The sequence below is a fragment of the Anomaloglossus baeobatrachus genome, chromosome 2, assembly GCF_048569485.1.
Source record: "Anomaloglossus baeobatrachus isolate aAnoBae1 chromosome 2, aAnoBae1.hap1, whole genome shotgun sequence".
Classification (NCBI taxonomy): Eukaryota; Metazoa; Chordata; class Amphibia; order Anura; family Aromobatidae; genus Anomaloglossus; species Anomaloglossus baeobatrachus.
In genome coordinates, this window is record NC_134354.1 from 18,895 (window position 1) to 35,501 (window position 16,607).

The 16,607-nt window shown below is 57.2% G+C and overlaps 1 protein-coding gene across 5 annotated transcripts in view; it reads left to right on the forward strand.

Annotated features, from left to right (window-relative positions):
• Positions 1 to 9,915: 9,915 nt before the first annotated feature.
• LOC142290796 (uncharacterized) overlaps positions 9,916 to 16,607 on the forward strand; it is an 80,836-nt gene continuing 74,144 nt past the window's right edge. For 4 of the 5 annotated variants that reach the window (XM_075334799.1, XM_075334800.1, XM_075334796.1 and 1 more), the window contains exons 1-3: positions 9,935 to 10,034; positions 14,872 to 15,005; positions 15,742 to 15,867. In XM_075334799.1, coding sequence (XP_075190914.1) covers positions 14,886 to 15,005; positions 15,742 to 15,867 — 246 coding nt within the window. In that variant the 5' untranslated portion in view covers positions 9,935 to 10,034; positions 14,872 to 14,885. Of the gene's footprint in view, positions 10,035 to 14,871; positions 15,006 to 15,741; positions 15,868 to 16,607 lie in introns of all 5 variants that reach the window. The other variant, XM_075334797.1, reaches the window with a different exon arrangement.

Here is a 16,607-nt window from a genome sequence, read left to right on the forward strand (position 1 = left end):
CAGTTCTCCCTCCGGCCAGCAGAGGGAGCTCTGAACCTGGAACTTGAGGGAGCATTCCTTAAGTCTGGCTGAAGGGAGGAAGTAGTGGTGAGTCTGGAGACAGGAGTGAAAGAGTGCAGACGCAGAGTAGTGCTGCCTTGTGAAACTGGGGCCTAGAGCTGGGATAGCTTGGCCCAGTGAAGCAAGGGGAGCAGAGAGGCACAGCAGAGACTCGGACATCGGAGTCTGTAGTTGCCAGGGCATAAAATCCATCCCTGGTAGCTGAATCCGGAGGGCAGGAGAGCTGCAAGCCCCCTGGCCCAGAAGCAATCTGAAGGTACAGCTGCATCCCAAGGGCCTGGTGTGGACTCCAGCAGAGAAGCACCAGAGAGGGCCTGCGCAGTCTACCCCACAGAAAAAGGGACGAACCACCAGTCCCAGCAGCAAGAGGGCAATTGCTAACCCAAAGTGCAGTGTCCTAAAACAGCAAATAAAGATTAAGGAGTAGGCCTCATACTCAACTGGCCAAAGATCACCCCAGGCACTTCCAGGCCGGCCGGACCATTTTTACCATCTGTGACGGTCTCCCTGGACTAAACTTCTGCCGAGTAAAAGAGGAGAAGGTAAAGAGACTACTGTTTGTGCCTGTTTCTTTCATTGCTTGTCGGCCCTGCACCGTGCTAGTCACACAACACCATAGACTTCCACAAGCACCAACTGTGTCCCGGGGCACCGCTCCACCTGTGGGGAGCAGTACCACCATTGCTGCCACTTCATCACCCCGGAGGCCTTACACAGCAGCGGCGGCTTAATAGCCGCATACCACAGGTGGCGTCACGAACACAAACTTAAAGTCATCAGCCACATATTATCTGACACCCACCAGGGCCACGGAGCCGGGCCCAGCCACCACTGACTACCACCGGACTAGTCCGGCCCGGCACCGGGTGTCCCATAGCCCTGGGGTGGGCGAGTCAACTTTGGCGTCACAAACAGGATTTCGTGCCCGGTCCCACCGGGTACTGTGCGCCTGCAGGAATTGTGCTTAAAAGACTGTGTACTGTCTGCAAACTGCCGCCGCCATTAGCCTCGCCGAGCGCAGGAAGAAGGGGGGCGTGCCTGACAAAGAGCGCGAAGGGAGCGCGCCATCAGAGCAGAGCGCTGTTAACCCCGCGCGACCCAGAAGGAAATTTGAAAAGTGAACGGAGCCTGGTAAGGTTCACTAAGGGGGAACAAGATGTCCGACTCAGAGGGAGAGCAGGTGGCTGCCATAGCCCGAGACGCCGCGGCGCCAGCCGAAGCAATCCCAGTCGCCGTCGCCCCAGCCCCCGCTGTAGCGCCGGTAATGCCGATCACAATGCCGTACATCCCGGGAGCAGAATGGCTACCGCAGTACTCCGGGGAGTCCCATACCTTGAGTGACTTCAGGGAAAGCCTGCACAGCTTGTTCCGGGTGTATCCTCTGACTGAGAGCCAGAAGGTGGGCATATTAATGGGACAGCTAGCCGGCGCAGCCCAGCGTGAAGTGAAGTCCTGGCCTGATACAGATAAAGGGACAGTAACCCAGATATTGGCCAAGCTAAAGAGTACTTTTGACACCCGCACCGCAGCAGAGATAAAGATGAGATTCTTTGGGTGCAAGCAATGGGCCACAGACAGCATAAGGGACTATGCCTTAAACTTGCAGGAGGCCCTGAAAGCAGTTAAACAGGTGGACCCAGAGAGTGTACGTGAGGAACACAAACTCCTAACTGAGCAGTTCATAGAGGGGCTCCTGTCAGATGCCCACAGGACCCAGCTGCGTATCATGGTCCTGCAGAACCCTGCTCTGGATTTTGCAAAGTTTAAGGACCAGGCCATCCGGGTACTGAGAGAATCTACACCGAATGACCCAGTATCCCTCCGGCCTCTTGCTATCACGTACCCCGGGGTGGTGCCTGCAACACGAGCCGCTGCAGGGGCTGACGCGCAGTCCCTGGATAAGGACCCCACTGCAGAGCTCAGACAGCAGGTCCAGGAGCTGACCAAGACTGTAGCTGCCCTGGCCAAGACCGTGCAGTCTCTACAAGTGACCCCATCGCCTGCAAGACTCGAGTTGGCCTCCAGCCCAGATGACGTCCCCTGGATGCGACAGAGGAGGATTCCGCCGACCCGAGGCAGAGACACAGACCGGTATGATTCAACGGGACAACCGATCTGTCGCCGCTGCAGCCAGGCGGGCCACATTGCACGACGCTGTCCTTTAAATGGGCCGAGCCTGGGGCCAGGAGCCAACCCCCAGGTGTAAGGAAGCCCGGCTCAACCCCCAGCCGCAGCAAGTATGTGGGAGGACGCCCGGTCCTTCCTATTGTGCTGGATGGGATCCCTTTGAATGCCCTCCTGGATACGGGGTCCCAGGTAACAACCATCCCCTACAAACTGTACAAAAGATATTGGGCTGATTCAGACATTGACCATGGCCCAGATGATGATTTAACAATTGTGGCCAGTAATGGTCAGCCCTTACCCCAAATTGGGTACAAAGAAGTAACCATTAAAGTGGGGCGGGTAGAATTGCCATGTCAGGGGATGATAATTGTAGATATTGATCGCAAAGAATCTGAACCACTGCTAACCATTGGTACAAATGTGATAGAAAATTGTATTGCCGAAGTGATAATTTTGTTGCAACAGGCGTCTGAAACCGCCAGCTCCGGGCAGCAGCGTGCCTTACAGAGGGAGATCAGAGCCCTGATGAGGAGGCAGCAGGTAGAGCTGGCCGGAGGAGAAATTGGCAGTGTGAGGGTAAGTGACCCCCTCCCCATTGCAATACCCCCAAGAAGTGAAATGTTGATATGGTGTCGGGCAGCAATAGGCCTCAAGGGTCAGGATTACCATGCCTTGGTAGAACCGGTGTATTCAGACAGTAGGCCGGGAGTCCTGGTAGCCAGAGGGGTAGCAGACGTCTGCAAGGGGAGAGTGCCCGTCCGTGTCCTGAATTGTGGGGAGGAGGAGGCCAAATTGCCCCGGTACGCCACTGTAGCAAAACTGTACACTGTCAGCAACAATACCATCAAAGCAGTGGAACCCTTGATCCCGTCCGACCAGGCGGAAGACAATGGCTCCAAGGGACAGCTGGAAGACTGGTGCCAAAAATTACATGTGGGCACCGACTCCACCCCCTCACACCAAAAGCATGGGGTTTACCGGGTGGTACAGGAGTACGAGCGGGTCTTCAGCAAACACCCCCTAGATTTTGGGCAAGTGAAAGGGGTTAAACATCAAATCCCCACGGGTGATCATCATCCCATTAAAGAGAGATACCGCCCTGTGCCCCCCGCACAGTATCAGCGTGCCAAAGAAATGTTGCGGGAAATGAAGGAGGCTGGGGTTATCAGAGATAGTTGTAGCCCCTGGGCAGCTCCCCTAGTGCTCGTAAAGAAAAAAGATGGTACAATGAGAATGTGCGTAGATTACAGGCAAATTAACCGCATTACACATAAAGATGCTTATCCACTGCCCAGAATAGAGGAGTCACTAACAGCCTTAAAGTCAGCTAACTATTTCTCCACCTTGGATCTCACCAGCGGGTATTGGCAGGTTCCCGTGGCAGAGGCGGACAAGGAGAAGACTGCATTCACGACACCAATGGGCCTCTGTGAGTTCAACTGTATGCCATTCGGGCTCTGCAACGCCCCAGGGACATTCCAAAGGTTGATGGAGTGCTGCTTGGGCCACCACAACTTTGAAACTGTGCTATTGTACCTGGATGACGTCATAGTCTACTCCAAGACTTATGAAGACCACCTGAGGCACTTAGCAGAAGTGTTTGAGTCCTTGTCGAAATATGGCCTGAAGATAAAGCCGTCCAAGTGTCACCTCTTGAAGCCAAAGGTACAGTACCTGGGTCATGTGGTCAGCGCAGAAGGTGTGGCACCTGATCCGGAGAAAGTCACCATAATCAAGGACTGGCCAAGACCCACCACGGTAAAGGAGGTGCGGCAGTTCCTTGGGCTGGTGGGCTACTACCGAAGGTTCATTGATGGTTTCACCAAGGTAGCAGCGCCCCTTCAAGATCTCCTGGTGGGCCAGCCAAAGCAGGCTAAGAAGCAGAGCCCTCCATTTGAATGGAGCAGCCAACTAGAAACATCCTTTGTCCGGCTGAAAGGGGCTCTCACGGGAGAAGAGATTCTGGCCTACCCTGACTACAGCCAGCCGTTTGTACTGTACACAGATGCCAGCAACGTCGGACTGGGAGCAGTTCTGTCCCAGGTGCAGGGAGGCAGAGAGAGGGTGATAGCGTACGCCAGTAGGAAGCTTCGGCCCACAGAAAGGAATCCAGAAAACTACAGTTCCTTCAAGCTGGAGTTCCTCGCTATTGTTTGGGCAGTGACTGAACGCTTCAAGCACTATCTGGCGTCGGCCAAGTTCACCATCTTCACGGACAACAATCCGTTGACACACCTGGCAACAGCCAAGTTAGGTGCGTTGGAACAGCGATGGATGGCCCGGCTGTCTAACTTTGACTTTACCATCAAGTATCGGGCTGGCAAGAAGAATAACAATGCTGATGTGATGTCCAGAATGCCTCACTTACCCGAATCTGGAGAAGACCTGGATGAACTCGAAGAGATAGAGTTACCGGCTTTCCATCATCAGGGTGTTTCCCAGTGTGAGCATGCTGTGGGAGTGAAGCGCTCGAGCCAACACGAGGTCTCGGTTAACCCATTACTCCACCATAATTGGGAAGAGACACAGAACGGTGACCCGGCTGTGCGATTGGTCAAAGAAAAGCTAGCACAAGCTGAGACTCATCTTGGCCCAGATGCTCCAGAAGAAGCCCAGCAGTTGTGGAAAGAGAGGGGACGACTGTTCACCTACCAAGGCAAGCTCTGCAAGAGATATGTCAACTGGCGAACAAATGAACTCGTCTGGCAGATAGTGGTTCCGCAGAGGGATGCTCCAATGGTCCTAGCAGCTTATCATGATAACGCAGGACACTTCGGGTGGAAGAAGTTGGAGGCCCTACTCCGTGATCGGTTCTATTGGGTGCACATGAGAAAGATGATCGAGAAGTGGTGCCGAGACTGTGGCCCGTGTAACCTGAGGCGGAAGGATGATGCCAGCCAAAGGTCTCCCCTACAGCCAATTGTCACGAAGCAGCCCCTGGAGTTGGTGGCCCTGGACCACGTGAAGTTAACACCAAGCCGGTCAGGCTATGTGTACGTCCTCACCATTGTGGACCATTACTCTCGTTTCCTGGTAGTAGTGCCTGTGAAGGACCAGACAGCCAGAACAGCAGCTAGAGCGTTCCAGGCATCCTTTTGTCGACCTCACGGTTATCCGGAAAGGGTACTGACTGATCAAGGTCCTGCATTCGAGGCCGAAGTGTTCCAAGAGTTCTGTAACATGTACGGCTGTAAGAAAATCCGAACCACACCGTACCACCCCCAAACCAATGGACTGTGCGAGAAAATGAACCATGTGGTTATTGATATGCTGAAGACCCTACCGCTGGAAGAAAGGAACCAATGGCCAGAGAAGTTGCCAGATCTGGTAGACCTGTACAACCATATCCCAGTAAATTCGACCAACTGCAGCCCCGCTTACCTGATGCGAGCCAGACCTGGCAAGTTGCCTGTAGACTTTGAGATGGGGACTGTGTCGCCTGAGGCGGTTCAAGAAATAGAGGATTGGGATACAGAACGGCAGCAGCGGTACCGTAAGGTCCAGGAGTGCGTAGAGAGGAGCATGTCTCAAGCAAGAACGAGACAAGAGCAGCATTACAATCAAACAGCCCCAGCAACTCCCTTAGCACCTGGAGAACAAGTCCTCAAGAAGAAGCAGAGGACGCATAAATTGGATGATCAGTGGAAAAACGAGCCCTACACCATTATCCCCTCCAACTTTGACAATAGTAAGGTATGCCTCATAAGCAAGGATGAAGGCAAGACCTATCAAGCAATTTCTCGAGACCGCCTGAAAGCGTGCCCTGAACGGTGCAGAATCCAAAGAGAAATGGAAGAAGTACAAGGAAGTCCCCAAAGTCAAGAGAAAGAAGGGGAGATGATTCAAACCATCCTTGGAAAATTCCCCAAAACTTGGACCCGAATAAACAATGCCATAGTGGTACCAGTTTTGACGTTTCCGCAGTTGGTCGAGCCAGAAACAGAAAAGGTTCCGGATCCACATAAAGAACCGTCCGCTCCAACACGAGATGACACGCCAGCAGTGGAACAGGAGGATCAACCCCCTGTCAGTGGTGAACCTGTCATACCCTTGGCGACTCTTAGACCACATAGGCAACCATCACGCTTACCTATCGGGGTTAGGCCCACCTGTAGTGCTGAGGTAGAAGACACACCACGTAGTCAGGGGTAAACACCAGAGCTACGCAGGTCCCAACGCAGCACTAGGGGACAACCCCCTCCAAGGTATAGAGAGTCAACTGTATAAGGGAAAAAGGAGTATTTATTAGAATGTAAATAGTTATGCGAAATGTCTGTAATGTTGTGTACAAAATGTTTTTCTTTTTCTTTGATTGCGAAGATGGACAGTTGGGCCACTGGACTATGGGTGGCCAACACCTAAATTGTTCATAGTTAGCACCAGTGTGCTCAACACCCCTGAAGAAAAACCCGTCCGGCGTGCATAGAGTGGGGTCAACAATGCTCTGACGCACGCCCAGAGCCTACGTTGGGGGTTTGATCGCGGCGGGTCCCCCATGGAGCAGTGTAATGGACACCCGGCAGGGAGCCACACTGGACTCTAATAGTAATGTTTAAGTTTGTAACGTTCAAGTAATGCGCCTCCCATAATGGGATGAAATGTTCTAACATGTCCTGTTTGTTTCTACAGTCCGGGAGTACTGAATTTAACTAAGGGGGAGTGTGGCGCCCCAGGACCTGGTCGCCACAACAGCATTGCCCTCCCAAAGGGTTAATGCTGAGCCTGGAGGTAATTGGGAGATCTATTGGCCAGTAAGTTAACACCCAACACAGTTCTCCCTCCGGCCAGCAGAGGGAGCTCTGAACCTGGAACTTGAGGGAGCATTCCTTAAGTCTGGCTGAAGGGAGGAAGTAGTGGTGAGTCTGGAGACAGGAGTGAAAGAGTGCAGACGCAGAGTAGTGCTGCCTTGTGAAACTGGGGCCTAGAGCTGGGATAGCTTGGCCCAGTGAAGCAAGGGGAGCAGAGAGGCACAGCAGAGACTCGGACATCGGAGTCTGTAGTTGCCAGGGCATAAAATCCATCCCTGGTAGCTGAATCCGGAGGGCAGGAGAGCTGCAAGCCCCCTGGCCCAGAAGCAATCTGAAGGTACAGCTGCATCCCAAGGGCCTGGTGTGGACTCCAGCAGAGAAGCACCAGAGAGGGCCTGCGCAGTCTACCCCACAGAAAAAGGGACGAACCACCAGTCCCAGCAGCAAGAGGGCAATTGCTAACCCAAAGTGCAGTGTCCTAAAACAGCAAAGAAAGATTAAGGAGTAGGCCTCATACTCAACTGGCCAAAGATCACCCCAGGCACTTCCAGGCCGGCCGGACCATTTTTACCATCTGTGACGGTCTCCCTGGACTAAACTTCTGCCGAGTAAAAGAGGAGAAGGTAAAGAGACTACTGTTTGTGCCTGTTTCTTTCATTGCTTGTCGGCCCTGCACCGTGCTAGTCACACAACACCATAGACTTCCACAAGCACCAACTGTGTCCCGGGGCACCGCTCCACCTGTGGGGAGCAGTACCACCATTGCTGCCACTTCATCACCCCGGAGGCCTTACACAGCAGCGGCGGCTTAATAGCCGCATACCACAGGTGGCGTCACGAACACAAACTTAAAGTCATCAGCCACATATTATCTGACACCCACCAGGGCCACGGAGCCGGGCCCAGCCACCACTGACTACCACCGGACTAGTCCGGCCCGGCACCGGGTGTCCCATAGCCCTGGGGTGGGCGAGTCATGTGTACTACACTCAACATGGACCAGAGGAAGCAAAGGAAAGAGTTGTCTCAGGAGATTAGAAAGAATATTATAGACAAGCATGTTTAAGGTAAAGGTTATACAACCATCTCCAAGCAGCTTGATGTTCCTGTGACTACAGTTGCATATATTCAGAAATGTAAGATCCATAGGACTGCAGCCAACCTCCCTGGATGTGGCCACAGGAGGAAAATTGATGAAAAATCAAAGAGCTGGATAATACGAATGGTAACAAAAGAGCCCAGAAAAACTTCTAAAGAGCTTAAAGGTGAACTTCAAGCTGAAGGAACATCAGTGTCAGATCACATCCGTCGTTGTTTGAGCCAAAATGGACTTCATAGGAGATAACAAAGGAGGACACCATTGTTGAAAAAAGATCATAAAAAAGCAAGACAGGAATTTGCCAAACTACATGGTGACAAGCCACAAAGCTTCTGGGAAAATGTACTATGGAAAGATGAGATAAAATGGAACTTTTTGGCACGGCACCTCAGCTGTATGTTCACAGATGGAAAAATGAAGCATATCTTGAAAAGAACACTGTCCCTACTGTGAAACATGGAGGAGACTCTGTTATGTTCTGGGGCTGCTTTGCTGCATCTGACACAGGGGGTCTTGAATCTGTGCAGGGTACAATGATATCTCAAGACTATCAAGGGATTCTAGAGAGAAATGTGCTGCCCAGTGTCAGAAAGCTTGGTCTCAGTCGCAGGTCATGGGTCTTGCAACAGGATAATGACCCAAAACACACAGCTAAAAACACCCAAGAAAGGCTAAGAGGAAAATATTGGACTATTCTGAAGTGGTTTCTATGAGCCCTGACCTAAATCCCATTGAGCATCTTTGTAAACAGCCAAAACGTCTGGAAAAGGCGACCTTCAAACACCAGACACAAGGAGCACTGCGCTCTTGAGGAGTCGCCAAAATACCTGTCGAGAGGAGCAGAAGTCTCATTGACAGTTACAGGAATCGTGTGATTGCAGTGATTGCCTCAAAAGGGTGTGCAACAAAATATTAAGGAAACCATCATTTCTGTCCAGGCCAATTTCATAAGTTTTATTTTTAAAATTCTGTAGAAGCAGAAAAGCAGCCCCCACAAGGGTATACAGCTCCCCTCCCTGAAAAGAAATTTTTTTTCCAGCTCACCCGATTAATGATCCTGGATTACTCTATTCAGGACGGTGCAAGGAGGTGGGCTCCAGGTCTTTAGTCTTTTGAAATAAAGTTACATTTTATCATTTATCTTGGACGTGCTGCTGGATCCAATTCTTCTACCGGTTACAGCTCCCCTTCCTGGTATATAGCTCCCCCCAAGGGTATACAGCTCCCCTCCCTGGTATATAGCTCCTCCCAAGGGTATACCGCTCCCCCCAAGGATATACAGCTTCCCTCCCCAACAAAGGTATACAGCTCCCCTCCCCTACAAGGGTATACAGTTGACTGCACCCCCCCAAGGGTATGCAGCTCACCACCCTGGTGTACAGCTCTACATCCAAGGGTATACAGCTCCCCTCCCAAAAGTATACAGCCCTCCGATCTGTATACAGCTAACTGTATACGGCAGGGGGTGTAAAGGTTAATACTCGTGGGACTACACTGCAGCCTTGAATATTAGGTTTCCTGGCGGGTGCACGAACAAGCTCGGGAACGCGGCCAGGAGCAGGAGGGCGGATCCACAGGAGAGGAGGCGTGGCAGAAGGGGAGGCGTGGCAGGAGGGGAGGCGTGGCAGGGACTCCAATACAGTGATATATATATATACATATCTCTCTCTCTCTCTCTCTCTCTCTCTATCAGTCACGTGAGTCCTGACGCTACATGAACCTGACGTCACACTTTCAGATAACTGAGCAAGCGCCTACCCTCCTGCCCACCTTCCAATGACAACGTCTGCTCTGTGGAGCCGCAGCCAATCACAGCTCGTCTCACTGTAGCTCCGTGCAATGTAAATGTTCTAAACCCCTATTGGACAATACTAGACTTGCATCACGGTGGGCGGGGTTATCTGATACCCGGTTTCCGGCTGCCGCCGCAGACATTTACTATCAGGTGCTTGATCCGAGAGCAGCTCCTGAACTACAGGAGACCGGAGCCGGCGTCAGCTGTGAGGAGTAACGGGGAGCGGGGCCGTGATAGCCGCATACCACGAACACCGGCCTCCAGTGCTGGTGGCACTTACGCCCTGGCGACTGTGGGGCTGGTGACACTTACACCCTGGCGACTGTGGGGCTGGCGACACTTACGCCCTGGCGACTGTGGGGCTGGCGACACTTACGCCCTGGCGACTGTGGGGCTGGCGACACTTACGCCCTGGCGACTGTGGGGCTGGTGACACTTACGCCCTGGCGACTGTGGGGCTGGTGACACTTACGCCCTGGCGACTGTGGGGCTGGTGACACTTACGCCCTGGCGACTGTGGGGCTGGTGACACTTACGCCCTGGCGACTGTGGGGCTGGTGACACTTACGCCCTGGCGACTGTGGGGCTGGTGACACTTACACCCTGGCGACTGTGGGGCTGGTGACACTTACGCCCTGGCGACTGTGGGGCTGGCGACACTTACGCCCTGGCGACTGTGGGGCTGGTGACACTTACACCCTGGCGACTGTGGGGCTGGCGACACTTACGCCCTGGCGACTGTGGGGCTGGTGACACACCCTGGCGACTGTGGGGCTGGTGACACTTACGCCCTGGCGACTGTGGGGCTGGCGACACTTACGCCCTGGCGACTGTGGGGCTGGCGACACTTACGCCCTGGCGACTGTGGGGCTGGTGACACTTACACCCTGGCGACTGTGGGGCTGGCGACACTTACGCCCTGGCGACTGTGGGGCTGGCGACACTTACGCCCTGGCGACTGTGGGGCTGGCGACACTTACGCCCTGGCGACTGTGGGGCTGGTGACACTTACACCCTGGCGACTGTGGGGCTGGTGACACTTACACCCTGGCGACTGTGGGGCTGGTGACACTTACGCCCTGGCGACTGTGGGGCTGGCGACACTTACGCCCTGGCGACTGTGGGGCTGGTGACACTTACACCCTGGCGACTGTGGGGCTGGCGACACTTACGCCCTGGCGACTGTGGGGCTGGTGACACACCCTGGCGACTGTGGGGCTGGTGACACTTACGCCCTGGCGACTGTGGGGCTGGTGACACTTACGCCCTGGCGACTGTGGGGCTGATGACACTTACGCCCTGGCGACTGTGGGGCTGGTGACACTTACGCCCTGGCGACTGTGGGGCTGGCGACACTTACGCCCTGGCGACTGTGGGGCTGGTGACACTTACGCCCTGGCGACTGTGGGGCTGGTGACACTTACGCCCTGGCGACTGTGGGGCTGGTGACACTTACACCCTGGCGACTGTGGGGCTGGTGACACTTACGCCCTGGCGACTGTGGGGCTGGCGACACTTACGCCCTGGCGACTGTGGGGCTGGTGACACTTACACCCTGGCGACTGTGGGGCTGGCGACACTTACGCCCTGGCGACTGTGGGGCTGGTGACACACCCTGGCGACTGTGGGGCTGGCGACACTTACGCCCTGGCGACTGTGGGGCTGGCGACACTTACGCCCTGGCGACTGTGGGGCTGGCGACACTTACGCCCTGGCGACTGTGGGGCTGGCGACACTTACGCCCTGGCGACTGTGGGGCTGGCGACACTTACGCCCTGGCGACTGTGGGGCTGGCGACACTTACGCCCTGGCGACTGTGGGGCTGGCGACACTTACGCCCTGGCGACTGTGGGGCTGGCGACACTTACGCCCTGGCGACTGTGGGGCTGGCGACACTTACGCCCTGGCGACTGTGGGGCTGGCGACACTTACGCCCTGGCGACTGTGGGGCTGGCGACACTTACGCCCTGGCGACTGTGGGGCTGGCGACACTTACGCCCTGGCGACTGTGGGGCTGGCGACACTTACGCCCTGGCGACTGTGGGGCTGGCGACACTTACGCCCTGGCGACTGTGGGGCTGGCGACACTTACGCCCTGGCGACTGTGGGGCTGGCGACACTTACGCCCTGGCGACTGTGGGGCTGGCGACACTTACGCCCTGGCGACTGTGGGGCTGGCGACACTTTCGCCCTGGCGACTGTGGGGCTGGCGACACTTACGCCCTGGCGACTGTGGGGCTGGCGACACTTTCGCCCTGGCGACTGTGGGGCTGGCGACACTTACGCCCTGGCGACTGTGGGGCTGGCGACACTTACGCCCTGGCGACTGTGGGGCTGGCGACACTTACGCCCTGGCGACTGTGGGGCTGGCGACACTTACGCCCTGGCGACTGTGGGGCTGGCGACACTTACGCCCTGGCGACTGTGGGGCTGGCGACACTTACGCCCTGGCGACTGTGGGGCTGGCGACACTTACGCCCTGGCGACTGTGGGGCTGGCGACACTTACGCCCTGGCGACTGTGGGGCTGGCGACACTTACGCCCTGGCGACTGTGGGGCTGGCGACACTTACGCCCTGGCGACTGTGGGGCTGGCGACACTTACGCCCTGGCGACTGTGGGGCTGGCGACACTTACGCCCTGGCGACTGTGGGGCTGGCGACACTTACGCCCTGGCGACTGTGGGGCTGGCGACACTTACGCCCTGGCGACTGTGGGGCTGGCGACACTTACGCCCTGGCGACTGTGGGGCTGGCGACACTTACGCCCTGGCGACTGTGGGGCTGGCGACACTTACGCCCTGGCGACTGTGGGGCTGGCGACACTTACGCCCTGGCGACTGTGGGGCTGGCGACACTTACGCCCTGGCGACTGTGGGGCTGGCGACACTTACGCCCTGGCGACTGTGGGGCTGGCGACACTTACGCCCTGGCGACTGTGGGGCTGGCGACACTTACGCCCTGGCGACTGTGGGGCTGGCGACACTTACGCCCTGGCGACTGTGGGGCTGGCGACACTTACGCCCTGGCGACTGTGGGGCTGGCGACACTTACGCCCTGGCGACTGTGGGGCTGGCGACACTTACGCCCTGGCGACTGTGGGGCTGGCGACACTTACGCCCTGGCGACTGTGGGGCTGGCGACACTTACGCCCTGGCGACTGTGGGGCTGGCGACACTTACGCCCTGGCGACTGTGGGGCTGGCGACACTTACGCCCTGGCGACTGTGGGGCTGGCGACACTTACGCCCTGGCGACTGTGGGGCTGGCGACACTTACGCCCTGGCGACTGTGGGGCTGGCGACACTTACGCCCTGGCGACTGTGGGGCTGGCGACACTTACGCCCTGGCGACTGTGGGGCTGGCGACACTTACGCCCTGGCGACTGTGGGGCTGGCGACACTTACGCCCTGGCGACTGTGGGGCTGGCGACACTTACGCCCTGGCGACTGTGGGGCTGGCGACACTTACGCCCTGGCGACTGTGGGGCTGGCGACACTTACGCCCTGGCGACTGTGGGGCTGGCGACACTTACGCCCTGGCGACTGTGGGGCTGGCGACACTTTCGCCCTGGCGACTGTGGGGCTGGCGACACTTTCGCCCTGGCGACTGTGGGGCTGGCGACACTTACGCCCTGGCGACTGTGGGGCTGGCGACACTTACGCCCTGGCGACTGTGGGGCTGGCGACACTTACGCCCTGGCGACTGTGGGGCTGGCGACACTTACGCCCTGGCGACTGTGGGGCTGGCGACACTTACGCCCTGGCGACTGTGGGGCTGGCGACACTTACGCCCTGGCGACTGTGGGGCTGGCGACACTTACGCCCTGGCGACTGTGGGGCTGGCGACACTTACGCCCTGGCGACTGTGGGGCTGGCGACACTTACGCCCTGGCGACTGTGGGGCTGGCGACACTTACGCCCTGGCGACTGTGGGGCTGGCGACACTTACGCCCTGGCGACTGTGGGGCTGGCGACACTTACGCCCTGGCGACTGTGGGGCTGGCGACACTTACGCCCTGGCGACTGTGGGGCTGGCGACACTTACGCCCTGGCGACTGTGGGGCTGGCGACACTTACGCCCTGGCGACTGTGGGGCTGGCGACACTTACGCCCTGGCGACTGTGGGGCTGGCGACACTTACGCCCTGGCGACTGTGGGGCTGGCGACACTTACGCCCTGGCGACTGTGGGGCTGGCGACACTTACGCCCTGGCGACTGTGGGGCTGGCGACACTTACGCCCTGGCGACTGTGGGGCTGGCGACACTTACGCCCTGGCGACTGTGGGGCTGGCGACACTTACGCCCTGGCGACTGTGGGGCTGGCGACACTTTCGCCCTGGCGGCGGCTGTGGGGCTGGCGACACTTTCGCCCTGGCGGCGGCTGTGGGGCTGGCGACACTTTCGCCCTGGCGGCGGCTGTGGGGCTGGCGACACTTTCGCCCTGGCGGCGGCTGTGGGGCTGGCGACACTTTCGCCCTGGCGGCGGCTGTGGGGCTGGCGACACTTTCGCCCTGGCGGCGGCTGTGGGGCTGGCGACACTTTCGCCCTGGAGGCGGCTGTGGGGCTGGCGACACTTTCGCCCTGGAGGCGGCTGTGGGGCTGGCGACACTTTCGCCCTGGAGGCGGCTGTGGGGCTGGCGACACTTTCGCCCTGGAGGCGGCTGTGGGGCTGGCGACACTTTCGCCCTGGAGGCGGCTGTGGGGCTGGCGACACTTTCGCCCTGGAGGCGGCTGTGGGGCTGGCGACACTTTCGCCCTGGAGGCGGCTGTGGGGCTGGCGACACTTTCGCCCTGGAGGCGGCTGTGGGGCTGGCGACACTTTCGCCCTGGAGGCGGCTGTGGGGCTGGCGACACTTTCGCCCTGGAGGCGGCTGTGGGGCTGGCGACACTTTCGCCCTGGAGGCGGCTGTGGGGCTGGCGACACTTACGCCCTGGAGGCGGCTGTGGCGCTGGAGACAGTTACTCCCTGGTGACAGCAGTGATATGTGTCCGGGGGGATGTGTCGCCTCTCCTCTCACGTTGCTGTCATTTGTTTTCTTTCAGTTTCGGATTACCCCATGGCCGCTGTTTCTCTCCATTCTGACCCATTTTCGGAGGTTGAAGTGTCGTCTGTGAAGCCGTTGTCCCAGAGGGTGGTCCGTCATGCTCTGGCAATCATGCATCTTCTCCTCACAGAGGTGAGTGTCCCCGTCTGAGGCTCTGGGGTTGTTTTTGCCCCTAAATTCTGGTACATGCCTGTACTTGCCCTCTGAGAGGAGCCACAGTATCCATTTTGCAGGTGATGTTTTGCGGATTACTGACAGGCCACAGGTGGTTTTTGGACTAACCCCATGGGTTGATGTGATGGGTCTCTTGGAATGGTACCACACGGCTCTTCTCTGGTCTGGAGTATTGATCTCTGCAGCTTGTGCCCATATTTATTGCATATGTGATAATACTGTTGTCAAATTTGAGGGTCGTAGCGCCTAGTACTGATCCCTGCCAGGTTTGGGGAGCTTAGCGCCTGCTTCTGGCCCCTGCCGGTCTTTGGGTCTGTAACGCCTATTGCCGGTCTTGGGGGTCTGTATCGCCTGCTGCCGACCCCTGCCGGTCTTGGGGGTCTGTTTCGCCTGCTGCCGACCCCTGCCGGGCTTGGGGGTCTGTATCGCCTGCTGCCGACCCCTGCCGGGCTTGGGGGTCTGTATCGCCTGCTGCCGACCCCTGCTGGGCTTGGGGGTCTGTATCGCCTGCTGCCGACCCCTGACAGATTTTCGTATAGTGACGTACCATGCCACTGTCTTACGGGTTCGCTCAGGGACCATGACGACCTCATATGGAGTTGGCTCCTGGTTTTGGGGACTCTTATTTTTTTTTTCCTTGTGGGTTAGGTGTTGTTGTGTTCCATAACAATAACTGTGAACCTGTCTTTTTCAGGGGGATTTGGAGGCTGTGGGGGGCACAATTCTACGTTCGTCTCTAGAACATGAAAATCAGGACAAGCGGATTGCCATCGACCAAATCATGAAGCTGGTCCTAGGAATCCTGCACCTGCTGAACGAGGTCAGCACATTCAATGAGGTCTTCATTTTGGGGTAACCAGTGTTCAAGGGTTAACGGTCACAACAAGGGAGGGATCATAGAATCATAGTATGGTAGCGTTGGAAGGGACCTCAAGGGCCATCGGGTCCAATCCTCTGGGAGTGCAGGTTTTCTTTAATCATCCCAACTATATGTTTATCCAGTTTCCACTTGAAGATTTCCATTGATGGAGAGCTCATTACCTCCTTCAGTAGACTGTTCCACTCTGACTGCCCTCATTACCTCCCATGGTGGCCTGCTCCAATCCCTGACTGCCCGCATTACCTCGCGGGGTCGCCTGTTCCACTCCCTGACTGCCCTCATTACCTCGCGGGGCCGCCTGTTCCACTCCCTGACTGCCCTCATTACCTCGCGGGGCCGCCTGTTCCACTCCCTGACTGCCCTCATTACCTCGTGGGGTCGCCTGTTCCACTCCCTGACTGCCCTCATTACCTTGCGGGGCCGCCTGTTCCACTCCCTGACTGCCCTCATTACCTCGCGGGGTCGCCTGTTCCACTCCCTGACTGCCCTCATTACCTCGCGGGGTCGCCTGTTCCACTCCCTGACTGCCCTCATTACCTCGCGGGGTCGCCTGTTCCACTCCCTGACTGCCCTCATTACCTCGCGGGGTCGCCTGTTCCACTCCCTGACTGCCCTCATTACCTCGCGGGGTCGCCTGTTCCACTCCCTGACTGCCCTCATTACCTCGCGGGGTCGCCTGT